The sequence below is a fragment of the Callionymus lyra genome, chromosome 6, assembly GCF_982586985.1.
Source record: "Callionymus lyra chromosome 6, fCalLyr1.hap1.1, whole genome shotgun sequence".
Classification (NCBI taxonomy): Eukaryota; Metazoa; Chordata; class Actinopteri; order Syngnathiformes; family Callionymidae; genus Callionymus; species Callionymus lyra.
The window spans coordinates 30,664,195-30,690,060 of NC_141823.1; the positions used below are offsets into that span (position 1 = coordinate 30,664,195).

Below are 25,866 nucleotides of genomic sequence, written 5' to 3' on the forward strand. Positions count from 1 at the left end.
GTCAAAAGTGATTTAAGAAACATTCAGAACTATATTTGAGCAATAAATGAAGGTTAAAAGTGATTTAAGAAATGCTCAGAACTATATTTGAGCAGTAAATGAAGTTTAAAAGTGATTTAAGAAATGTTTAGAACTATATTTGAGCAGTAAATGAAGGTTAAAAGTGATTTAAGAAATGTTCAGAACTATATTTAAGCAGTAAATGAAGATTAAAAGTGATTTAAGAAACGGTCAGAACTATATTTGAGCAGTAAATGAAGGTTAAAAGTGATTAAAGAAACGGTCAGAACTATATTTGAGCAGTAAATGAAGGTTAAAAGTGATTAAAGAAAAGGTCAAACATATATATGAGCAGTAAACGGGAGAGGAAGGAGTCAGGAGGGAGCAGGACAGCTGCCGGCGGCCTCCTAATGTCACTGTCATGACTCTTCCTGCTGCAGCTGAAACGAGCCGGCCTCTGCATTTATGCTGATTTACAACAGGTTTTATGGGAACCGTTGGCTGACAATCTTAGTTTGAGGTGCAAATGCAGAGGTACATTCCCAGTGCGAGGAGGTCAGCGGGAGTGTCAGGCTGCCGGTTCACCACAAGGTCATCCGCTGTTTTTCTCCTGATGTCACCGTCTCTCTGGCTCCACGTAGAGTGTGAAGGCAGCAGACCAGACGTCCTCCTCAGGTGACCAATAAAAGGCAGATCGTGGGTGAGTTTATCTTAAAGATAACAAGACAAATGAAACCTACACTTTGATGGTTTAAACACATGAATCATTAGGTTTTTTGAAAATAAGTTTGAATAAACTCACTTGTATACTTGTAGGTAAAATCCAGATTATTTTATAGAAAATAATTTATAATTAAATTGGTGAGAATCCGAAAAACACTCATTTTCACTGAGACTTAAGTTAAGTGAGAGTTTTGATCTCTTCTCTGTGAAATGAATAACTAAAAGAGTGGTTCTCTGGAGTGTCTTCATGTGAACTGAGCCACCAGCTCTTCTGTTTCCACCAGTTTGTGTCATGAAATGTAAGGTCGTGTGTCTTCTTCTGGTTTTGTTCTCCTTTACTGTCTTGTCACCTACGTGTCACTCGTAAAGTCCTGCCGGGCTCAGCCCTCCTCGCATGTTGACGGCCGAGTCTTCTCTCTGTATACGGCCGTCGTTGTGGTCATTAGCCGGACGTGTGCTGAGCTCCACCTCTGTCTGCCTGCTGTGGTGTCGAGGCGAGTGTGGAAGTGGTTTACAGCCACATGAAAGTGTTTGATCCTGCACTGTATTACTGCTCAACACCCAGGAAGGAAACACCCCCCCCACACACACACACACACCTCACCCACCTCACCCCTTCACTCACCACATTCACACAGGAAGGAGAAATCTGATCGGATGGTCCCCTGGACATCGGATCTCTCAAAAATCTAAACTGAAACTTACTTCCTACAAACATGTATGTTTTATAGAATCATGACCCAAATCAAGGTAGGTGATAACATAGAATTATTTGAATTAAAAATAAAACATTTCAACCATGAAACAAAAACAATGTTTAACCAAAATAAAGATCAACAACATCTCATACAAGTTGTGACCAGTGTACGGCAGTGTATCACCAAATAAACTAACCACTAGTGACCCACTAGTCAAAGATCTCGGTCAGATTAAAGAGTTGTTTAATGGAACGAGTGCAACAAAAGTTCTCAGCACAGTCTGCCGGGCGTCTGGAGGGTAAGACAAACATGTTTCTCTGTGTTTGTGTTGGCGAGGAGGCCGCGGCGGACTCATAATGGAACTCTCCAAATATTTCTGCCTCATTACATCTGTGGCGACAGGGATCCTCGCATCCCGACGTCGGCCGGGGCCAAAGCTCACGAGGCGTGTGTTTGGAGGACCTGCATCCGCAACACGTTAGTCTCTGTGAGAGCGTCGGAGCGGCTTCACCCCCTTTGTTCGTCCTCTAATCGTATTTACTTCCACCCGCGTCACGTCCACTGAAATGTTTATGTTTATTTGAAATATTCTGGCGACTCAAGGCAGCCCGGCGTGACAGTGACTGGACGTCTCTTGGTGTCTTTTAGCAACAACAAGGCCTTTGAATGTTGCCATGGTTACCATCATTGACGTATATATTGTAAGGACGGGTTCACGACATGAACATGAATGATTCAAGTTAAAAACATACTTCAAAAGACACAAAAGGACGGAGGAGAGAAAGATGATGAGAGGGAGGTTGATGTTCATTCAACTTTTATTAGAGCACACAAAATCAAAATTCATTTGGGATCTCAGTCACGGAGAGCAAAGACAAAAGTTAAAGCAGAAATTCATCGGACGTTCCACTTGTGTGTCGGGCAGAGAAGAAACCTGCTGCTGCGACTTCATCGGTAAGATTTTGATTTCATGTTTGTGTCACAGATGTTATGAAGGAGCTTCTGAAGAGTGGATCCAGAGTTAAAGTGACAACATTTGCAGTCGGGTTCATGTAAATTGATGAACGATTTAGTTCAATTTAGATTTACATGAAAAAATAATTAATATAACTTTAAGTCACAATCCATCTTAAACCACTTTGGGAAGCAGCAGAGAAATACCGTTTGGAATGACACTCCAATAGTTTGAAGGAAAGACCCATGTTTTGCTTTTAAAGTGCAAATGTCCCGTCTAATGGATCACAGATATTTGTGAGCTGCTAATATTTTCGTGGCCAGATTAGACAACATCAACATCCCATACATTCCAGTTCATGGACAGATCTATGGTGGAGTCCGGTCCTTCAGAATCAGTACTTGAGCGTACAAACTAAAACAGCAACCATGCAGATGAGCATCAAATTCCTCACGCCACACTCGACAAATAACTTCGCTGTTTGTTCATTTAAATATTTACCGTTGACGGCGTCAACAGAACTAGTAGCACAAACCAGCTGTATCATTTTTTTTGTTTACAAAATATGCAGTATGTACACTGACATTTACAAGCAACGCAAGGAAAGAAAGAAGAAACAAATCAACAGTTTTCTTCAGTGCAAAAAACTTCTGCCGAGAGACGAGCAGAGAATAAATATTTATAAAATGGTTCAGGAGTTAACAACATTCCAGAGACAAACCAGGTGGTTATTGCTGTGCTTATTTGGAATGGGTGAGAAACTAAATGTGTTGAACTTATTGTAAACTAAAGAATAACAAACTATGTTTGTGACTGTAGATGAAAAGTGCAGTCAACCTTCTGTAACCTTGATAGGATGTGAGAGCAGCCATGTTGGTGACCCATGGGTGACTAATGATAGTTGTGTGATCACATGACCTTCTTGCCTCTTCTCTACTTTTCCCTTGTTGTATATTTGTATTGTATTCATGCAAGTAAATCACCATTTGTCCACTTTAGCAGTGGAACCGGAAGTTCAGATTCTAGCCATGAGGGCCAGAGCCAGTGCAAAGGCAGGTAGAAATCTTCCCTTTTGAAATCTTCCCTCATGAATCTCTCAACATATAGAAATGAACCATTTTCAATCAACCCTGCCACAGTTTGTCTCGACTCACATGTAGTCATGGTCAATACCACAGCTGTCAGAAACTGTGTGTGACCTCAACTTTAAATGACGGCACCTGTCATTTGACCCGGTCCTGACCGCTAATATAGTTTGGTTATTGTTTGCTTAAAAGGCAACTAATGTGAAAAACACAACTTTCCTGACTAACATGTTTCAAATGTCGAAGTCTTCTTCCATGACGATGTTTGTCCCTCATCTAAAATCTCGGTAAACGAGAGGTTACAAGAGCGTAGTCTATTATAATGTAATAATGGTCGCTTTGTTCCAACAAAGAGCCTCTTGGAGGTGGAGACTTCAGGGATCGATGACACATGGTGACAAACATTGATACTTGGGTGTGGTTATCTTAAATGAGATTTCAACTACAGAAAAACGTGTTTTCAGTGGGCGGGGCTTAAGCACATTTTCTAGAGTCAATATTTCAATGAAGAGAGTTTTGTACAAACAGACACATACTGATGAGTACAATCTATTTAAGAGACACTTAAATGTACACATTAGTTGCCTTTTAAGGATGCTCGTGAACTGCCGCAATAAAAAAACAGACCGACAATGGTCAACCGAACTATGGCAGCTCTGGAACTTTTCAATGGGTTAGTTTTGATCACATAAAATGTCAGCAGTGGTTTCTAGTGTAGATACAGACCATAGTGCAGCACTAGCTTTTCTTGTATGTAACTGAGACATTGGTGCTATATGTTAGTTATAAGTGAAAATACAACAGTTCAACTGTTAATCTGTGTCTGCTGTTACATATCTTGTGATGGAGTCTGATAGTGGAAGACGCTCCTTTGTCAGGTTAACATCTCTAGGTATCTGCTTTTGCTAAGAACCTTCTTATCTCCGCTGATAAGCTGGCTCCTGGAAACCTGAAGTTGCGTTAGGTATAATAGCAAAGATCATGATTTCCTTGAATAAGAACTTTGGCTTGCTATGTGTTGGGTCAAGGTTTTCACTCTAAGGGTCCGTCTCAGGTGTTGCCACGAGGTCAACTATGTGACATGTTTTCCAGGCTCTGGTAACATATGTTAGCTTTTCATTATTTGTTATCGTCTCGAACAGTGGTTTTCCTTCATACTTCTGCACGTGGTGAGGTGGACATGGGAGTCACTATGGTAAAGGTCATGTTAATATGTGGTCAATTGTTGACAGCGGTGTCTCGTCGCTAGCATCTGTCACTCTCTCTGCAGCTACAAGCATCTCACGCTCTCAAATAGAACAGTATAGTAAATATAGTCTTGTTAATATAGGTCTTAAAAATACTTTACAATTATTCTTACCATTCTTTGCAGCGAACTCTATTCATGTGTGTGTGTGTGTGTGTGTGTGTCCTTTACATCTAGTCCAGTAACAGAAGATACATGCTCACATGTCCCTTCACATTATGTGTATTGCTGTGCCTTTGATGAACAGTATGTATGGTTGAGCTGCACCACAGTTCTCCATTGTGAATTGGCAGTTCAGTGTGTGTGTGTGTGTGTGTGCATGCTTGTTTTGTACTGTGTGTTTACGACGACATGCCGTTAACCAGGCTTCTCAGCTGTTTCACCACAGTCTCTATGAGCTTCTGTTTGTCTCTGTCGTTCTTCCTGAACTGAGAGAAGATGTTGTTCTTCTTACTGGTGTCTTTCATCCTTCAGGAGAGAAAGAGAACAGAAAATGAATACAGTATTGAGCAAGAGAGGGAAATAGGTTTTTAGAATTACAAATACTAAAATGGGGTCATGACACTTGATGGATAAAAAAACATTTGTGTGAGGTCACAATCATGTTGTGCATGAGCTAGTGAGGCAGCTGTGGTCAGGTTTTGAGTTTGAACTGTACTGAACAGTTTTCTTAACATGGACACAAAGGTTGTGGATGCTGCTGGCCAAACTTTTGGTTTACCACAGTGCCTAATGCTATGGTGAGGATGGTTTATCGGTTGATTTAATTTTGAAATGAAAAGGAAGGAGATCTTATAATGTTTCCAACACATTAATATCGATTGTGTCACACACTTCTATGGCATATTCTTTTCTAAAAACGTATGTTGATATTTTCATAAAGAATACATGAGAAATATTATGTGTAGTAAAGTGTTCTTTCATATTTCATACACCCGTATATTTACTGAGATTGTGTCTTGACTGGTCTCGAAAAGCGCTATATAAATAAATATTACTTACTTACTTACTTACTTAAATGTATCTCTTTATAAATTTCACAAATAACATCTGGTAATGTTATAACACCAGACTATCATTCTTTTGCTATGACGACGGTAAACTTTCTCTATCTATGCATATTTGAATTCATTTTATCTAAATTTAAAGAAACAAGCCAGTAATTTCTTAGTAAAACACAAACTGCTTCTATATCTGAAACCAAAAACTTTAAAAATATCTTTGTGTTGTCATAGACTCCAACTTATCCTTTTAACTGTTCTTTCTGTAGAGAGAAATTCTTAAGATTTAAGAAACCCTTTCTTTTCTGCTTTCTCACGGTGTACACTCGTGCTGAACTTTAAGCAAGGTTTTGCTCTGTACAAACATTAGGTATGAATGGAAGTGATGTTTACAAGAGTGAAACTGTTTTTATCAGACAACAGTGCGTAACAGAGTGAGCACCTACCCTCTGTAGACTCTGAGGCGTGACAGAAAAGAAAGAAGGAAGATTTAGAGGACAGTAGTTCAGTTATAATGTGATAATGAAGTAGTGTGTTTTAGCAAACACTTGTTTTTTATGCATTACTATCAAAATGCTGCAGACCATTGGGAAGCAAGAAGAGTTTAGAATTTAACTTTTAAAAACATTCATAAAAATAAAATCATGTTCTATGAAATGAATAGAACAATGTCAGACCCATTGCAATACTAAGCACATACTTAATTTAATATTGAAATTATAAAAAGTTAAAAGCCAAAACATTCAAAGTTCTGTTTTGCTCGATGCTTCATTACCATACACTTTTAAATGATCTGACTGGCTGTATTAGGATAGCCATTACAAGAGGTCATGTCAATAAAAGTATCCTCGGCGGTAGTAAAATGTAATTGTGTTGTGGTGCTGACTGAGCAGCTGTGTTGGATTGCACTCACTTTTCTAGTAAAGCTAGAGCCATGGCCGGGTTTACTCTTAGGTACTTGCAGGTTGGCTGGCCGTAGTCTGCCAGGTATGTCGACCAGTCCCACACCATGAATAAATCCAGGAGCTAAAGAAAAGAAAAGACGATGAGCAAGGTTTTTGACCATTTTTACTTCAATGTGTAATTACACTCATTTAACACACACAAAAAATGTCTTGATACAGTTCAAGTCTTCATTACACCAGCTTTTATACGAGAAATATGAAGGAGTGAAAACGGGTTTTTTAAACTGACCACTTCACGACCCCAAACTAATCTAATGGAGATGACCCCCCACCCCTCTCCAGATTTAACCCACACACAGTGTATGCTAATGCCTGAGGCTAAAACAGCTGGGTGTTTGGGTTCTGTTGAAAGAGAAGTGAATGAGCAGCTTAGTGATAATAGCATTATTCGCTTGATGGAGAGAAGCTTTGCAACAAGAGACACTTTTCTCACCTTGAGCTACAAGATGAGCACCAAGATGATGGTTTGCTAGAGTGAGGCGTTATTACTTCTGCATTATAACGGTCCTACTACTGCATTAGACACAATTTTGAGCCAAACTGCGATATTCCTGATTTGGGGATGTAAACAAATCTAAAAATCAAATTCTTAATGGAGTTTCAAGGAGCTGAATTTATCAAAACTAAGGAGCAAATAAGATTAGGAATCGCAAAAAAGAATTGTAGGAAACATATTAAACAAAATTAAATACACATTTATTTTTATATATATAAGTGTTGCAAGTTTAGCGCTTGCTTAATACAAGGGAGGGTTAAAATTGATTTGAGTACCAATGAGTATTAAACTTACTAAGTAAATGAAACAACTCAAAATCTTCAATTATGTTTGGTCACATTATTTTAATAAATAATGGGTCAAAATGGTAGTTCAATTGTGTTGAGAATATGTGTTTGTGTATAATGTTTTGTGGGCATGATCTATGCTAGGTACTTGCCAAAGCGGAGCCAAATAAGTTTGACTTGACCATTTAAAACAATTGAACCAAAAGTGAGTGTTCAACAGGTGCATCAGGTGCACAAGTTGCTGTTTGCAGTTCTGTCTTCACCTGATAATTGTACAAGATTCCTTAATTACAAAATGTATTTTTCATCCATTTGATTTGATTGAAACATTAAACAGTTTCACTTGCCTCCACAAAAGCGTTCCTGTTGGAAGACTCGTCACATCAGGTTCATTTATAAACACCACGATGCGCAAGGCATTCTATTCCTGAAGTTATTAGAGAAGGTATCGTACATTGCACCATAGAAAATATATAAAACCTTATTAAAATCTTTGTGATCTGTCCCAAAATGCCCTTTTTTTTGCTACAGATAGATTAGATTTGTTTTATATTATGAATTGTTTTGGTATACAAGTGTCTGATCCTCAGTAGCCAACTGAGCAAAGGAAAAGGTTTTTTTTTTTCAAATGAATGATCCAAGTAAGTCATTTCAGTGCCAATCAGTCTGAATGGAGACTCAAATCCAAATAAAGCACTTCTATCTGGGATGAGCAGCAGCACAAAGATAAAGAGAAAGTAAAGGGCTCGCCTCTGTGTAACCTCAGCCTGCAGGAGCCTTGCAATCTCTGCACCTAAGGCAAGGATTAACATGTCAAGCAGACGGCTTGTATAAAAAGGAAACCTGGACACATCTTTTCTAATGAGCTGCATTGCAGGGAGCCGACATGTACCTACGGCTGAAAAACTCTGGCAGGGTCTTAGTTAACTCTGAGGACACCGGGGTCATGTCCTTTCTACTTTTTCAATGGAAACATTGGGGGTTAAGGACTAGGGGAGTAGCTCTTCCACCCAGAATTGCCCAACTACTTTCAGTTAAAACAACATTTCAATTGGAAGCATTTGGAGCCAATTACAAGCAACTCAGTTGGCCTAAAATACCGAAACAGAAAATAAATCATTGTACAATTTAATATCAAAGAATTAGAAAACGTGTTTAAATGCAGTCAAATATTTGTACTCAAGAGATCCAGGTCGCGATGGGCAATTTTATTATTTCTACAGGTGATTTTTTTCCGAAAAATATTGTTGTGACCCGGATTAAATGAATAGCCCAGCCTCCACCTCAGGCCTGGATTAAGAGGTCAAGGCAGACACGAGTTAATGAGACCAGGCACTTTACATACCACAGAAGGGGAGGTAGAGTGTTTCTTCAAGCAGGAGAAATAAAGGACAGGGGAAAGTTGAAAAGGTTACACACTGTCACAACGTAAAAGGAGCTGAACAACCCAAATATTGTGGGTAACAGCTGATTAAGATCCTCCTGGGCTCAGTTCCATCATGGTTACTCTTGAGTTCAATGAAAGGATGGAGTAGTAAGAACAAGGTACACACACAGAATGAAAACAGCAGTGAACTAGACTCTGGAGTCTGCAGGGACTTTCATAGGTTTTTGTGATTGTTTTTTTTATTTTACCTGTCGCAAGTCGATGAAGGCTAACTGGAGCGTGTCGCCTTGAAAACCAGGAACTGGCTCTGAGCTGGCAAACACTGTGAAAAATACAATATAATTATAAACACACATATGAAATAAGCAGATTAAATAAAAACATGAAATGACTGTTTACATGGGCAAAAGAAGCAACCAAATAACACAAACCAAATGTGGGCAAGTGTCACAGAGCAGTTAAATATCCATCCTCCACTCACATTCACACTGGATGACATCCAGGTTGAACTGCTGGATGGCACCCATGCTGATCTGTTTCAGTTCAGCGTCCAGCAGCATCTGCATCAGTGACGTGGACAGATGCTTACAGGCGGACATGCAGGCCGTCTGGGCCACTTTGCCCTGCAGGAAGACGATATAAAGATGGGAGAGGAAAGGGGGAGGAAAGAGATGATGGGATGAAGAGAAGGAAAATAAATGAATGCATGTCAGACATGGAAAGATGGTGCATTGGAAGCATTTCATGATGCAGCAGAAAGCAAACCAGTGGAGGAGCAGAACACAAGTCGACGGTCATGAATCAAATGATGTGGTAGATGGTAGATGATAAATGTTGTGTAGATCGAAGGTTAAAAGATAGCGATGGAAAGCAAGAGGGGTACCAAAGATACACTATTAGAGTCATAATCAAATGGATAAAAAACACATACAATACAGCATTTAAAAGCTCTCATATCTGAACGACAGACGTTCAATTCTAAAACATGAAACAGCATTCTTTGATTAGAAAAGTGCATAAATGCCCAGTTTGATGCCTCATTACACATTAGGGAGACAAATAGTGATGTTTCTAAAACAACCAGGTAACCATTATTATTATTTCATTGAAATGCTTTAAATGTGAAGTAATAATAAAGACGAAATGATAAGAGAGTTAAGCCTACCATCTCAAAAAAATCTCTTAGAATATTACACAGATTTATTCTATAAATATATTTTGCCATTACATTTTAGGGTTCTTAAACTTTTGATAAAAATCATCAGGATCAGTAAATGTCCATCTGAGTAATCCATTCCTGTGTCTGCAAAATTTTTTAACTTTTCATCCTGCTCATTCTTACTCGCAGGTGTTTGAAAATCTAATAATGGCCTGTACAGAACAAGCCTTTTCCACCGAGGTCAACCCTAAACATACATACTAGTGTTCATCTTTGACTTTCTTTGTCCATTTTAGAAAGTATTTAGTAATTAATACTGTTCTACGGTTCTTGGTCATCTTTAATAATTAATCATCTAAAATAACGTTTAAAGCGAAATTAGGATCATACATCTTTCTTTCAGTACATCCCCACCACTCTAAACACTCGTAAAGTTAAGAATGAACAGAAGATTTTATTGAAAGATAATCATGCAATGGGATCTAATAAATTGCAAAAAAAAAACGTTCTTCTCAATACATATACGTATAACATAACAACTAGCAGGTGGACTTCATGCAGGCTGAATTGAAATATATGCCTAAACATGCCAGATGTTGACACACTACTTCATCTCTTAGACAAAGAGGTACAGCAAATCCCTAAATGAGGGCAGATTTACGTCTTATGCTTTGTTTTGTGGCCTGAAGCTAGAAAAATTTAACTACAGGATGGAAAAGTGGGGATAGGAAAAAAAGAAAAAATTTACACAGAGGAGAAAATGCATGCGGATGTGCATAAGCAGGCAAACAATCTAACTGTCTATATGTATGAAAATAAGAATAAAATGATCCACAAAAACAACAAATACTACAGTTGAATATGAATGTTTAACCGTCTTGGCTGAAAGTTTTAGACCTAGAGTTTATTTAGTCACACGTGAAGATGACATTATCATGTGCTGACATGGACCTGATATTATCATGACTGGCTTCAACTAAAGTATTTGCCAATAATGTTCTTGTAACATTTTTTGTGCTTCATAGTTATCCTTGTGAATGCACCAAAGTAAGCCTTAGTCGAAAAGGAAACAAGTTATCATAAAAGCTTCATTCAATAAGTTAATGAATTTCTGCAACTTTGAAAAGGTCTTAACTATAGCACAAAGAAAGAGGGATCAAACTTTAGAATGACCTGTATGAAAAAATGTTTTTTCAGAACCTGTATAGAATTTAAACAAACTTGTAATCCAGATTTATTACTGTTTTAGTTTAAATTTGTAGCTGAAACGTCAAATTCATTGGGTCCTTAACTTTTGGCCAAGAAAGCATATCTTACATTTGAAATACAAACTTCTCAGAGTCTGATTGATAAATATTCAGTTTTCTCTCTGTTATCCTCAAATCTACTCAGGGTCCAGGTGAAGTAAGATGTTGAAAAATATAACCAGCCTTGTGTGAAGGCGCGTCCACAAAAATACACAGACATGCATTTCAACTGACTCTGACTGTAAATTAGCAGTGTTTTAACAGCCAGGCAAAATTACTCACCGACATCGATGCATGGTCATTGTTGTTATTCTGAGCAGACACACCCCAAAACCAACCAAAAATGGAAGAGAGGTGGGGCAGGAGGGAAAGGACAGGAAAAGAAATGTGGCAACAATAAATGGACAGGAGGAAGTAAGTACTCCTTGAGTCATTTGGCATGCTTTCTAAGTCAAAGTAAACTGGGGAGCCAATTTACAGGATAAAAAAGGACAGAGAGAGCAGTTAATGAGAAAGAGACAGTGGGCAAGGGGTTGTTGAAGAAACATAAATATATCAAGCTCACAAGGGGGAGGAAATGGAATGAATTGTGAGGACAGTCAGGAGTAAAGGAGAGCTGAGAGTCATTGTTGTCAAAGCTAACTACTTCAGTTCATATCTTCACACTTCAACTGCCACAAATGAGCATGTATTGGTTAAAATATCTGTTTTTTATGATGGTCTGGCAAAGTGATTATATATTCAAAGATCGCTCATTTTTCGCTAATTTGAAAATGCACAAATCACAAACACACTCCAGGAAACCTAACAATGTAAATACAATCACCCATAACTTGTGAAACGAAAGATGCTCAAAATTACCGGGAGGTGTGTGAAGACTTGGAAGGTAGAGCGCAGGAAGTTGATCAGGTCCATAAGATATCCTGAAGCACGGCCATCAGATTCCACCATATTCCATTCATAGTCTGCTAGCTGGATAAACTCGTCGATTTTCTGATTTAATTTAGTGTAAATCTCTCCTTCTGCTGCATGACGGGCATCCTGAAAGACACAGGTTTAATTAACGTATATTAGTCACTTTTAAATTGTATTTTTGTTATATATGACCTGCTAAAACTGGTTTTGAGTACTGAGGTCTATGCTACTATTTCACAGCAACAAGACATTGGATGAGCCTTAAAAGACTCATTTATAAATGATTTTGTTTTTTCAAACGTGCAGGCCTACTTGACATGGCTCACGCCTTAGTCAAAAAATTACGTGGATTTATGAAATATGTTGGCAGCACCAAAAACCTGGTGACATGGCAGGGTACCGCTGTGGCTGCCTAGCTGACTAGTCTATTTCATTATCAAACCTGAACTACACATATCAAATGATCACATATCAAACCAAATTATCTTGTAATTAAGTCATATCGAGATCAGATCGTTTTTTAAACTCATCATATAGTGGAAAGGACTGATTTATATTGCATCGTATCATCAGGAGATTTCAGTGCATCACATACATATCGTATCGCTGGCACTGCACTGAGATACGTATTGAATCGGCATTAGTGGTGGCGATATACATACCTACTCTTCACTGTTTTAAATGATAAACAATATTTCATATCCAACTACATGAACTCAACTGTGAGATTATAGCAACAATAGATTTGATAAGATACAAATCACAAACATGTTGTAACAACTGCTCTTGTAATTGCTGCATAGGATGAATATGTTTAATAATGAACCAAGTTACCTTAAAGGTGGACAATCCATACAGTCTGGTTGTGTGGACAGTTTCTGGGGAGATGTTGGTGATGTTTGATATGAACTCCTCTAGATACCTGCAGGCCTGCTCCAGGTGGGTGGTATTGATGATGATCTGCACCAGCTGTAGTAAAGGGTGAGGTTGCAACAGAAATGATTTAAAGTCTCTGTATTTTGAATCTGTGTGGAAAGGTGTTCTCACCTCAGTCAGTCCTATGTGAGGTTTCTTAATGAGATTCTGCAGACAGCTGGTCAATGTTCTTGTCAACAGTAGGTTAGTGGACTTTCTTAACATGTCGTCAATCTCTGTTGAACTAGAAATTGAAGGGGAGCAAATGCACACTCAGATATTGTTCTTTTTATTTAGGGTTCCTCTCATCTGTGACATCTACCTGCGATGGAGGGACTCTGAAAACTTGAGGCTGGCATAGATGAACTCCTTGACCTGCATGTAGATCTGAGGGACAGACTGGGACATTGGCAGCTTTTTGGGGAAGTCTTGCTGCTCATAAAAACAAAAGACAAACATGCATATTTATTAAAACACAAAATGATACATCCAAAGAGTACCAAGAATTAGAGTCTGTGATACCTTCTCAATTTCTGCATCATGAAAGGGGAAGCGACTGACAACCAGCTTGTACTCCTCCTCCGTTTCCACTGGTATGGGACTGTAGTTGTCCAGCTCAAATATCTCCCTGTAGTAAACAAATGGAATAATCTCTGAGGTTGGTTTTCTTGTTCCTTTATAGCTATTATTATTTGTACCAAATGTAAAATATGGGTACATAATTTGATCAACTATGGCAGTAACTACAAAATAGCAAAACTTACAAATTGCTTTTAAGAATGTATTGTTCAGGAAGATTTAAGAAACCTGCTTCCAAACAAAGGATCAAACTTCTGTAACGCAATTAATAATTGAGCCAAAGAGATGCTTCAAACAAATGTTTTTCTTTTGCAATCAATCACATTTTAGTTCCTTAATTTAAAAAAAGTTGGTAATGGATTTTGGTGAACCATACAGTTGCTTCAATCAAGGTTGAAGCAACTTTTGTTTGATTGAATAATAAAGAAACATGTCTTGCAATTAAACACCATTTTACCATGCTTGTCATTTAAGATCATTTTTGATCAAGCTCACAGGAAAAAGAAACAGTAGATGGCATGAAATGAAATTGTAAATTAGAAAGTTTGCATATATTGCACAATAATATAAATAATTATCCATAATTATCCATTAAGTGGAAACTACTGTACTCACCTGAAAACAAGTGCCCACTTCTTCAGCAAAGTCTCATTGTACTGGTCTCTGACTTCAAACAGCAGGTCAATAAGACGATTAACTGAGAAGCCAAACCCCTAAAAACACAAGTGTATTATTTTAAGTACTTTATCCAACTAATGCAATAATCTCAGTATGTTGAAGGAACTAACCTGAAGCGTGTCAGCAAATATAACTATAAGGTTCTTCAGCTCCAGGACAAGGTCTGGATCCTCACAGTACGACTAAGAAGAATTGATTAATGACAGGATATAAGTAGAGAAAAGGCATTGATTTAATATTGAGATGAGTGTGATGTACTATGAATTTAACAACATGCCTCGTCAAACACAAATAGACGACAGACCTATCAGTCCTATTATTTATACGGCTAAAGAGAATGTTATTATAAAACTAAATTAGCAATTTAAACTACATTTTAAAACATCTGTTACCTTGTTTGAATGCAATGTCTGATGAAAAAGATGCTGACTTTTTATAATACGTGTAACTTTGAAGTTGATTTTAATAAGGAGTTGAGAGTGATTTATGATCCAGTAGCAGCACAGTTGGGTACCTAAACACTGACACAAGGTACCTGCCAAACACGAGTTTGTAAATCAGTGAGAAGAATGAGCACAGCCAGAGACGTGACACAAAACAACGACTGTTTGTTACACATGTTTACTCAGATACAAATATGTATACCCCAACAAACATGGGGCGGGAAGGCCAAACTGCCTCAAACCAATGCCCTGAAAAAGCATCATAGTTTGATTTAGCTTGATCTTTCAGACTTTCCTCCTTTTAGGATAAAGTATTCAGATACTTTTCTTGTATTGGGGCAGCAGGGGGTAGATGACCTGCCCCCTGGCCCTGGGGCATTGTGAATGTCTTCACCCCACACTGTGCAGCCCATTATCTAGCCTGTTAGCATAATCCTCTGGGTCATTTACAACTGACTGCAACCCTGCAGTCAGGGATATACCATCTTAATCTGCTGTTATTGTTGCAATCTGTCCCTCAATTAAGATCCCAATGACCCCCCTCTTTGGCTTAAAGCATATGTGTGTTTTGACCTCTTTTCTGGAGAATGACATCATTAGTGTGTTTGTGGGTGCTATGACCTCTGCAGTGTGTGTGTGTGTGTTTGTGAGCATGCATCAACCGGTGAATGAAGCTGCTTCCAGGATAAATAGATCCACAGCAGGCCCCATTGTGTCGATTAACTCTTAACAGTTAGGTTTGTATTTCACAGAGTCACTGCTGGTGGGTCGTTTGTGTCTATGTGCATGTGTGTGCGTGTGCGTGCACTTACAGAGTGAGTCCTGAGCACAGCGATGATCTTTGAGAGGGCCATGTTCCACAGTTCATCAGTGAAAGCTCGGGTAACCAACCCTCTTGTGGCATGGAGAATGTGGTCTTCCACGACAAAGAAACTGAGATTATAAAGAAAAAACATTGTAGTTGAAAACATCTTAAAATAGTATATAAAGTATATCTATTTAAATTGACTTGAAAAGCAACCTTACCCTACTATCTGGTTGAAGTATCTTCTGTACCCCTCCACTGTTTCATGCTGAATAATTTGAAGAATCAAACATCAAATCATTTGGGGTAATCCTATCTCAAATTAAATATACTCCACATTTAAAATGATTATGTTAAATCACGCGTGGGAAAAAACTCACTCACCATGCTAGCTTGTGGTTGTAGCACCAGCCGGGCCTGTTTTTTCCGCTGCTTCCTGTAATAATTCTCAAATGTTTCTCTGTCCCCCTGAAGAAACGAAAGCATAAAATAAGATTAAAACTCAACTTACATAGCGTTTCTCAAAAAAGACAGAGATAAAAAAATCAGAGAAGAACAAAATATACTTAAGTAAGCGTTTTCCACATTAGACCCCGAAAAATGCCTTCACATACCAGCTGGGCCTCTAAATATTATCATGTTTTATGATTTCAAAATGTACATTTTGGAAATAATGTTTTTTAATAAATAGCTTGACTGTGTAAGGTAACAGTAAGCTTATAGTGTAGGACTGACTCTGTTGTGCGTTTCTTTGGAAATGGAAATAGTAAAATACTGTAAATACATGTGCCGTTAAATTTTCTATTGTATTATAAGTACTGTGGAATATTTTTTTACTTTTCTGTTTCTACCAGAGATTATTTTTTAAATCATATAACCAACTTTTTCTATACACAGGAATACTGACTGAGTATCTCCTGCATCTGTTGTTTTCTGAAATGTTATGAGTAATACTGCCACAAAGATGCACATTTAGCACTGAAAGAAATGTGGTGTTTAATTTTGACTCAGTGATGTGACACTCAGTTTTAGAGAACTGATGAATAAAATTCACAATCTTTTTTGAATATGGGTAGATTCATGGTTCTTTATTTTTTGTAATTTTCTTATACCACCAAGTGGTATAAATAATTAAATTGCAAACCTTTGCTATAGTTTCATATGGCAAAAACACCCCTGTTTAAGTCTAAATTAGTTCTAGTTGTGGAGCATCAGATGTCAGCAAGTCAACGATGTTTCCTGAACATATTATTGGTATCGGTCAAACGTTCCTCCACCGCACTGTACTGAAAAATGCTTGCTTTCATCTGTTGCATTGCTCTTTACGTCATAAAATGGCACCAGCATTTGACCGACTTAAGGCTAATGATTAATGCAATTGCCATCATCGCAATAAAACTTTAACACAGGCTGCCGTGTTAAAGTTTTTTTTTTATTGCCAAATTATGTGAAGGATTTTTGTTTCAAAAGTACTTGTATAAATAATTTATTTTGTTCTTACTTTTTTTATTTGAATGTATCTTAATGTGGTTAGTCTAACTACGTATATGAGATGCAGCGGAGCAGATGTAGAGTAAAAGATAAAATGCAAAGACCATCTTAGAATCTTGTGTGTCCCTTCTTACATTACATTAAAAAAATACAAATCTGAACATCTGTATAAATTGAATGAAAGATTTATTTATTACCCACCAGTACTGTGTAAATGTGTAAACATCTGTAGACTGGTGAGAAGTCAACCAAATCCTGAGCAGCAAGGATCTGTTACAAACAGAATTAGAAAGATGTTGGAGTAAAAAGAATAGTAAGAATCCTGTCCAAGACAAAACACAAACAACTTACCTCGTCATCTGCCTCATCCTCATCTCCTGTGTCATCATCCATCATCATTCCAATTTCTGTGTGCGTCCGTCCATTGAGGCAGTACACAGGCTTTGTGTAGTGGCCTATACTTGCCTGCTTCGCAACCGCACTGTTAAACGTCCTGTGCTGTTGAGCCTGTGAAGACATTCAGCACAACAAAGATAAAGGTTATTAATATCCTAAATCCATTACACATCAAAAAGATGATCATGTCCAGCCATACCTGTCTCATGGCTGTCTCTCCAACCTTGTCGGAGTGTTTTCTAATGCTCTCCAAAAAGTCCTTTAGGTCAGACATGGAGATGTCCTTGATCTCTTCTCTCAGTCTGGGCAGATTTTCGGCCATGATCTGACAGAATCTGTATTGACTGACCCTGCAAGCAACGGGTCAAAGCAAAACAAAACAATGTAGTCAAAGTAGCCAAAACCAACACATGAGAACAACAACCAATCAGAGACAGCCCACTAATAAGCAGACGTCACCAGCATTGACGCAACTCTTTTGGGCAGACAAAACTGTCTGGCATAAGGACGTAGGCACTTGTTTACTACATTTTAATGGTGCCAGGATTTTGTCTTTGCTAATGAACAGATTTTCTAACAGTTGCAGGCAGAGTTGTAAAAATGTATTTAAATATTCTTAAACATAAATGTATATGATATATGTAACAAACTACCACTTCTATACACATGTGTGCACCTTTATAACAGGCCCTCTATTGATACTACAAGTTGTTTGCCTTTCTTTTCCTTTAATGTGTACGGAGACCTGTAAGAGTAGCTCACCTCGGTATGTAGACTTTCTCCAACTGCTCCATCGTTTTCAGAGCAGCATAGTGTCTGAAGAGACAAAATTAAGGTGGATTATTTGATAAAAACAACACCAGGATTCCAAATTTAAGTAAGACTACCATAGGTACACAAGAAAAAAAAGGAGACTAAACTGGAAAAATACACCATGACGCTTTCCTGATACTGTATCTGAAAATAATGATACAACAAAAAAAAAAAATATATATATATATATATATTAAGTAACTACTTCTGAATCTTACATTTAAAGATGTTTTTGTTTTCTGTGAATAATGCCTTTGTTGTTTTTCTAAAACAGAACAAATATGATAAAAACTGCAAGCCAATGTCATTAAAACACTGGAGAAAGAAGTTGAAGTTCAAAGGTTCATAAGGTGACTCAGAAAAAAATACTATTTAAACCTTAAAATGTGGTCTTTAGGATCCTTGGGAGAGGTGTTGACATATTAGTGTCCCTCAGATTCCATGAATCAGTGGGGTTCAGGCTTAGGTCAGTGTGCTGGGGTCCCATCATTAGGCTGGTGCGCAGGCAGCGAGGAGATCTAATTGGTCACTCAGTGAGTGTAAAATGTGTTGTACACAGAGGAACAGAGGCAAACCTCATAAACCCTGTTGTAGGAAGGTTGTCAGAGTGCAAAGCACCAGGACTCTAATGCTGAGAGTGTCCAAACGTTGAACAAAATATGACCCCAGTAGAAGAGTACACAGAGTACTCTTTTACGACAATACTGTGCACCATTTAAAGGTTTACCAAGTTCAGCCTTGTCATTAGTGATTAAAGCATGTTCCACACCAACACATGCCTCACAAGGTGGTCAGCATGGTCTAAATGGCTTGGACTGGCTGTGGACCGTGTCCCGGTGAAGTGGGGGGTGAGGTCAGGGCTTGTTGTGAACCAGGGCACACTGAGGGTCAATTGTCCTGACAGTGAATGGCCTGCTCCTTTGGTCCAAAGTAATGAACAAGGAAGGGTCATTATGTTCTTGTCAATGGAGTTCATGGGGTAAAAATGAAGTTCGCAATAGAGGCAGTAGAAGAATTGTATTATTTTATGAGCAGTTGCTTAGGCAAGTGCAGCTGACAATAGCATTTGTTGTACAGTATAACTATTACAACTTGGCATCCTACCTTTTGGATTCCAGCTGCTCTTTTAGTTTGCTGTACATTTCCAGAACTTTGAAAGAAAGAAAGAAACAAGGTCAATACCATTGTGAGTGGGTTTTCAAACAAATATGTGGACATGTTTGTTGTAGCCAATGTTTATACAATTACACAATTAAACCTAAACTGTGTAGTATAAACGCTATTAGGTTAGTACATTTTGAACATATGAAATTATCCATCCAAAATGATACATTTGATTTAATGTTTTTTGGCTTTCACCCTTGCAGGTTGGTTAAGCGATTGTGGGGATTTTATGATGAAGAATAATCTTTTGAAATTACTATGTTGCTACAATGATTAGAAAATCATGAAAATCAGAATCGTTTTGGATGTTTTAGAACAGTTATTACTATTTCTTAGCCTGTAATTTGAATTATTATTAATTATGAATAATATAAGTTGGGAGAAACTTTATTAAATGTATTATTTAAGAGCTGCAAGAGCCTGAATGAATAAATGTTTTGAAATTGACAAAGGTACAATAAATTACAGTTTAAGCAAATCTAATGCTGAAGTTGGGCTTAAGATTTTTACATTGAGAATAACTCGCCCCATTATGTCCAGCCAAGTATATTTTTGCATTTATGTTCTGTAACATGCGTAGATGCTCCACTACGTAAGTCAACGGCTTTGTAGGACATGTAGGAGTGCATTGGACTATGACATAAATAATCTTGCAATTGCAGGCACCTGGGATAAAGGAACAGATCGATAACATGTATGATCAAACAAACATAAATTCTACATCAGTGGCAGATTAACCAAAAAATTAAAATAAACTGCAATTAAATTTTCATTAACAATCACCTGGTATACAGAGCTGGAGCTTCTCGACAGTGATCGCCATGTTTCTTTGCTGAAGCCGACAGCGAATCACCTCCTCCGTCTGAGCTGTCACCTGAGGCAACGAAGAGAACAATGGGAGAGAGGCCAACACTGGGTTAAAATGCGGTCTCGTCTCCAGAGTTCAACTAACATGTGTACTGACAGCAATAATCTCCTCTGAATTTGTCTGTTATCATTCATGCATAGACAAAAGTCTTTTCTTACCTCCCTCCCAGCATCTTGTAATCTTCGATTAGTGTCTGTTACCTGGCTCTATAATGAGAAAAAAAGACAGTCAATTCTTTTTTCAATTGAAATAATACATTTTATTTATTCTCTATGAGGCTAATTGTAAATATATTATTTTACCATGAATAAATCATCGACAAATGATGGTAACCAACATATTTTTAAAAAAAGTGTTTTAATTGCTTCCTCAACTTTTAATCCCAGCCTACTGTTCTAAGGCCATGCAAGTAAAGTAGAGGACAATATATACTAAAGAAAATGTTGCCCCAACAGATGGATTTCTATATAGAGAGATGGGAAATCAATTAGGTACTTGAACTGACATAATTGTTCCTCTACAGATAACAAAATAATTTTTAAGAGACATGGATTTGCACATGAAGCTTCAAGTGGAATCATTTGAACTAAAACTGTACAATCATTTTATTTAAGTCTTTAAACTGCTACATCATTAGGACATATAACTGATGTCACATGTCAACCCTACCTTCATCCGTGTTTACCCCACCCCCTCACCTTGCCCTCTCTTTTCCCTCTCTACCTCCTTTCCTGAAGCTGCTCAGCCTTGTAATCAACTCATTGTCCATGAAGGGGCAAGGACAAAAGCGGGCAAATTCAGATTAACCAGGCAGCAGGGACCTGAACCCATCATCGACGCACTGGGCCTTTCATGGGGTTTAATGGCTTGTGACAGGCTCTTTCTCACAGATTCAGTGACAAACTTCTCGATTCTGGATGTGGATTTTTGAACTCTATGCTGAGAGCCATGACCCAATTGACCAGTCGGCTTTTTGATGACCACCCTTTCAACAGTGAAACTTTCAGGAACAGACCGACCATCCACATAATTGACATTTTGTCTTTGTTTCATTCAGTTGGGGCACTGCGACAGAAACAACATTTCACGTTGACAATTCAATTACTGATCAAGAGTCTAGTAAGAGGTTAAAATGAGGAGTAACTTGTGAACCATAATGAGTTACTTATAATGCAGCAAGCAACATCCAAATATTGCAAAAAGGGTTCATACCTGAAGATCTGTGCCAAACATGATTTAAACAAATAATGACCATTAACTCCACCTATGTTCCTTAATTGCCCTCACTTTTTGAAAATTCTGCCCTTTTTTTAAACTATACTTCAGTGGACATTGAGGAGAAAAAAAGGTGATTAGTAAAATTGTCAATTAAATAGTCACACAGCTCATATTATCCGTTTTACCATTAGCTTTTCTGCATCAGTCCGAACTTTAAGAAGCTCCGTGATGGCGTCCACGAAACCTTGGTGGTGGAAATTACACATCTTTTCAATTTCCCGGTCATGGTTCCGGATCCTGGCATCCAGCTTCTCCATGAAGCGTTTGTGGGCATTTGGCTGGTCATCGTATATTGATCTGTCAGGTAAGGAAGGAGGGAATAACATTAAGAGATTTTAAAACAAAGAATTTGGTGCTTGGTTCTGTTTTTCTATTGCTCATTTTCTGTATCTTATATTTCTTTTCTGTACTTCCGCCATTAAAAAAAATCCTATGTTGTGTTTACAACTCTGGCAATAAAGGTTTCCGATTCTGAAAATTTCACATTTTAAACAGCTATTGCTGAATGTGATTTACAGAAAAAGAAAAATCCAGTTTATACTTTCTCAGTAATGGACACATTTTGAAACTGGGCGTGACTCTTTATAATAAACTAGTTAACATGTCTTCAAAAACGCTCAGTATTAACATCAGTGTCTCAAAGAGAGGACCAGTTGCTTTTTTGCACATTGCTGTAAGGAACCTAACCATTAATCACAAGTGAAAACTCACAACCACAAATCCAAACATGAAGGGTTTAAAATTCTGGCTGGATTTCAACAGGCACAGATGGAGTGTGTTCATATTTATGAGACTATCTTGCCTGTGTAACAGAGCTGTTGGTTACCGGATTACACTTGTATACAGAATAGATTTTTCTGTATAGAGCATAGGTTAAGATTAAGAAAGGTCATAAACACTCTTATTTTGCATATGGAACCTTTCAAAGTTTTAAACAAGACAAGGCAATTAAATTAACAATCATTATAATTCACAAATATGCATCTCATTTATTATATCATTCTTTCACAAATTTCAGCCTCTCTTTTTTAGGGTTGTTATTGGCAGCAAGATCACTACCACTGATCATGATCATGCAAATATACCTTACTCTACTTATAACTCTTAGGCATGAAAAACTAAACTTAAAAAACGAATAACTGAGAATTTCCACTAGCAGGTCATCACATTTTATTCATTGCATTTGTCATAACTGAGAGTCAAGAAAACAAAGACTTTTTAATCATCCCAGAAAGTTCTTTGCTGACATGTAACCTAATAGTTGTAGTGCTGGGTTTATTTTTTTAAACCAATTTTCTATAAATGATATTAGATTCACTGTCTTACCTCACAAAAAGTCATCATCATTAATTACTTGGATCATGTATATAGGTTTCCCTTGATAAATTATAAACACAAAACTACTTAAAACTCAGTTTTTGAAATCTCAAAAATGTCAATATAACATAAAAATATATATTTATACAATTTAATGGGGGGGTTGGGGGAGATCCATCTTTTAGACACCATGCAATAGTGAGAAAGTGAGTCAGGAAGTAGTCGACCAAAACGTTAATGCGTCAACTTCGATCAGAAGTTTGATCTATACCACTATCTAGTGGCCAAGCAGGGAAGCGTAACGCGGTTCCCGTTTTAAATATCACGATAAACTATATATACACTATATTGAAACTATTATTTTTAAAATACATGTCACAGGATGAGGCACAATTATAGGATAGTGGTTTATTTGACGTATCTATACTATCGAAGCCCAAAATACGCAATCATTATTTTAAAAGACTATTACATATCAATATAAGCAAAATGTTTTATTCTTGGATTGACATAAATTCACCGCACCTTCCAATTAGTTATATGAAGTTCATTTCATGCATTAAAAAAAAAAAGTTTTATTTTACATTTCAACAAAAACTGATTTCAAATTCTACTTCTAGGGCACAGAAATTATTACTACACCTGACAGGAAAAGTATGTTTGTGATTACCATACACAAAAATATTGCTATTGATTTGTCATAATTTATTTGCCAGGTGAAAATACACTTATTATTGTCTAAATGAATTGCACACCATGATATCCAATATGATATTCAGGGTGTGCAAAAGAAGAAGGCTGTTTAATGTGTAAGTGAAAACCGACTTCCTGGTCTTCGCTCCTTGCAAAAGAAAACATGTAAATGATTGATTGACTGCACTCATGAAGGAAATAGACATGAACAATAAATATGGATTAGTGAGTCACAACCACCTACACACACACATATTTTCTGAGCTACCCAATATAAATCCTTTTTTTTCTTTGAAGAAGACCTTATTCTCATTAGTAAAATATTCTTTGTGCTAATAATGGATTCCACAATTACATTTCAAATATTGTTAAAGGATCAAGTATAAATCTAAAATATGTTTTAATGAATACTTAAAATACTATGACAATATTCACTTGAGTTAAAAAATGTAAATCTATGCATATTTAATTTAACAATGGCTTTTGTTAATAAGATCTGAATATATTGACGTAATACTTTAAAATAGGGGAATGCAACTTAAGCAAATTAAACCTATCACAACTATATTGATCGATACTGTAGCCATGCCAGGAACTAGCAGATTATATTGAAATCACATCACAACAGAGAGCAATGAGGACATCAGACGATGTATTTTTTGTATTGTAGATAACGTCAAGAAACGCTTTGGATAATTTTTCGTTACAATAACAGACAGATAGATCATCCAAAAGGTTAAAGGAATATTGCTCTTAAAAAAACAACTGAAGTCTTAATTAATATTTACACAAACAACCTGTAAAATCACGAATTTCATACCGTAGTCCAGCATTAATATTAACAAAAGAAACTTGCAGTGAATTTTTTTTTTTTTAAGGTAAAAAGGGACAAAGTTTCCTGATTGAAACACACTGGGATATTAGCATTGTAACATGACACTAGATTAGGTGTCACCAAGTGCAGGTGTTTCTCTCTGCATTATAGGAACCTGTAATGTGCTTGAAAATACCATGTTTCTCTTAATTAATTATTTGTATCATTATTTGAGTAATTAATAATATTAATAATCATAATTATAATAAAGGGCTTATGGATTTTGCTTGATATTTGGGACAGAGTGCTGACTGGTTCAGGGTGTGTAATAATTGACATTTCTTCTAAAATGCAGCTTGTTTGCCTCTATAGCACTGACACAGACATTACTGTTTATCATGGGCATCTTATCTTTATCTTTTTGGCCTTGTAAAAGCAGTTGCTACTATCTACTCTGTCAATCCATGCAAATGATGTTTAACACAAGCAAATGTTTTTTATATTCATGTTCAAAGATTGAAATGCTGACAGTAGTCTAACACACGAACAGATTGTAAAGCAGAAGTGACATTCAGGGTAGGTTGTCAAAATGGAAATACCGGAAATGATAGCTCTTCTATTTGCTTAAATGTAAAGTGTTCAGCCACACCCACAAGTGATGTTTACATATTTGACATGTCACCATAGAGACAATTGCTGCGTAAATGGTTTATCAAACTAGAGCTCCCAGCAGCAGACAGATATGAAGCTAATGCTAGCATCGTTAGCTTACTAGCCAACTGCATCCGTGCATCTTGACTACAACATAGCATCTTAGCATTAGCCTGCCGGTGGCTGGACTAGCTTCACAAGCTTCTGGACAAAGACGCCCAAAAATCTCCGTTCAACGAATACCAACTCAAACATGATGCTTGCTATATATTTCTTAAGGGACGATTGATCATACCGAAGTGTGGGGCCGACACAAGCCGTATCTGTGCTTTCAATTTCCTGTAAAATCCGTTCGTGCTCCGTTATACACTCCAGGGTTTCATTGTCCGCCATGATTGTTGTGTGTGTTATTACTGTGTCACTGCAGCTGCGGGAGAGACCGTCGCATGACCGGATCTGTCCGCAGGGAGGCGCTGTTTAGCTATGTTCAATACGCCAAGCGTTGGTTTTCAAACTTGCTTGTATTTCTCTGTTTCCTGACACATGTGACCCCAGACTTCAAGTCATCACATGGTAATAGTGAGACACAAAAGAATCAATAGACGTTGCTAACAGATGTCATGAAACTTATTTAAAACACATCTTGAAATCATTAACACAACATAACATAATAGAACGTAAACCTTGAACTTTATGAAATACATTTTTTTGCAAGTGATTTAGCAGATTATTTATCACATGGACCTTATAATCAAACCATGGATTTTAATATTTATGCCCAAGATAAAACATTCTCA

At 37.3% G+C, this 25,866-nt stretch overlaps 1 protein-coding gene across 2 annotated transcripts; it reads right to left on the bottom strand.

Annotated features, from left to right (window-relative positions):
• Nucleotides 1-2,221: 2,221 nt before the first annotated feature.
• Nucleotides 2,222-25,505, bottom strand: exoc6 (exocyst complex component 6). Of its 2 annotated transcripts, XM_087792726.1 has the most exons (24): nt 25,365-25,505; nt 21,720-21,891; nt 20,475-20,522; nt 20,232-20,322; nt 19,389-19,434; nt 18,234-18,287; nt 17,671-17,821; nt 17,427-17,582; nt 17,277-17,345; nt 15,969-16,052; nt 15,806-15,852; nt 15,592-15,712; nt 14,447-14,518; nt 14,274-14,371; nt 13,602-13,707; nt 13,402-13,511; nt 13,212-13,323; nt 12,999-13,133; nt 12,111-12,290; nt 11,532-11,561; nt 9,325-9,466; nt 9,092-9,165; nt 6,622-6,734; nt 2,222-5,175 (listed from the first exon to the last, which is right to left on the bottom strand). In XM_087792726.1, exons 1-24 carry the CDS (start codon nt 25,460-25,462, stop codon nt 5,049-5,051), a joined length of 2,436 nt encoding a protein of 811 aa, XP_087648852.1. In that variant the 5' UTR covers nt 25,463-25,505; the 3' UTR covers nt 2,222-5,048. The 2 variants fall into 2 exon arrangements, with proteins under 2 accessions (XP_087648852.1, XP_087648853.1); XM_087792727.1 differs by lacking the exon at nt 11,532-11,561.
• Between the last annotated feature and the right edge of the window lie 361 nt (nt 25,506-25,866).

Excerpts from the sequence above, each read along its gene's own strand:
- exoc6 (XM_087792726.1), bottom strand. The coding sequence starts at position 25,462 with ATGGCGGACAATGAAACCCTGGAGTGTATAACGGAGCACGAACGGATT. Across the intron at positions 15,853-15,968 it reads TACAACCACAAGCTAGCATG|CATGAAACAGTGGAGGGGTA; the intron begins GTGAGTGAGTTT and ends CAAATTATTCAG. Across the intron at positions 11,562-12,110 it reads AAGTCTTCACACACCTCCCG|AATAACAACAATGACCATGC; the intron begins GTAATTTTGAGC and ends GTGTCTGCTCAG.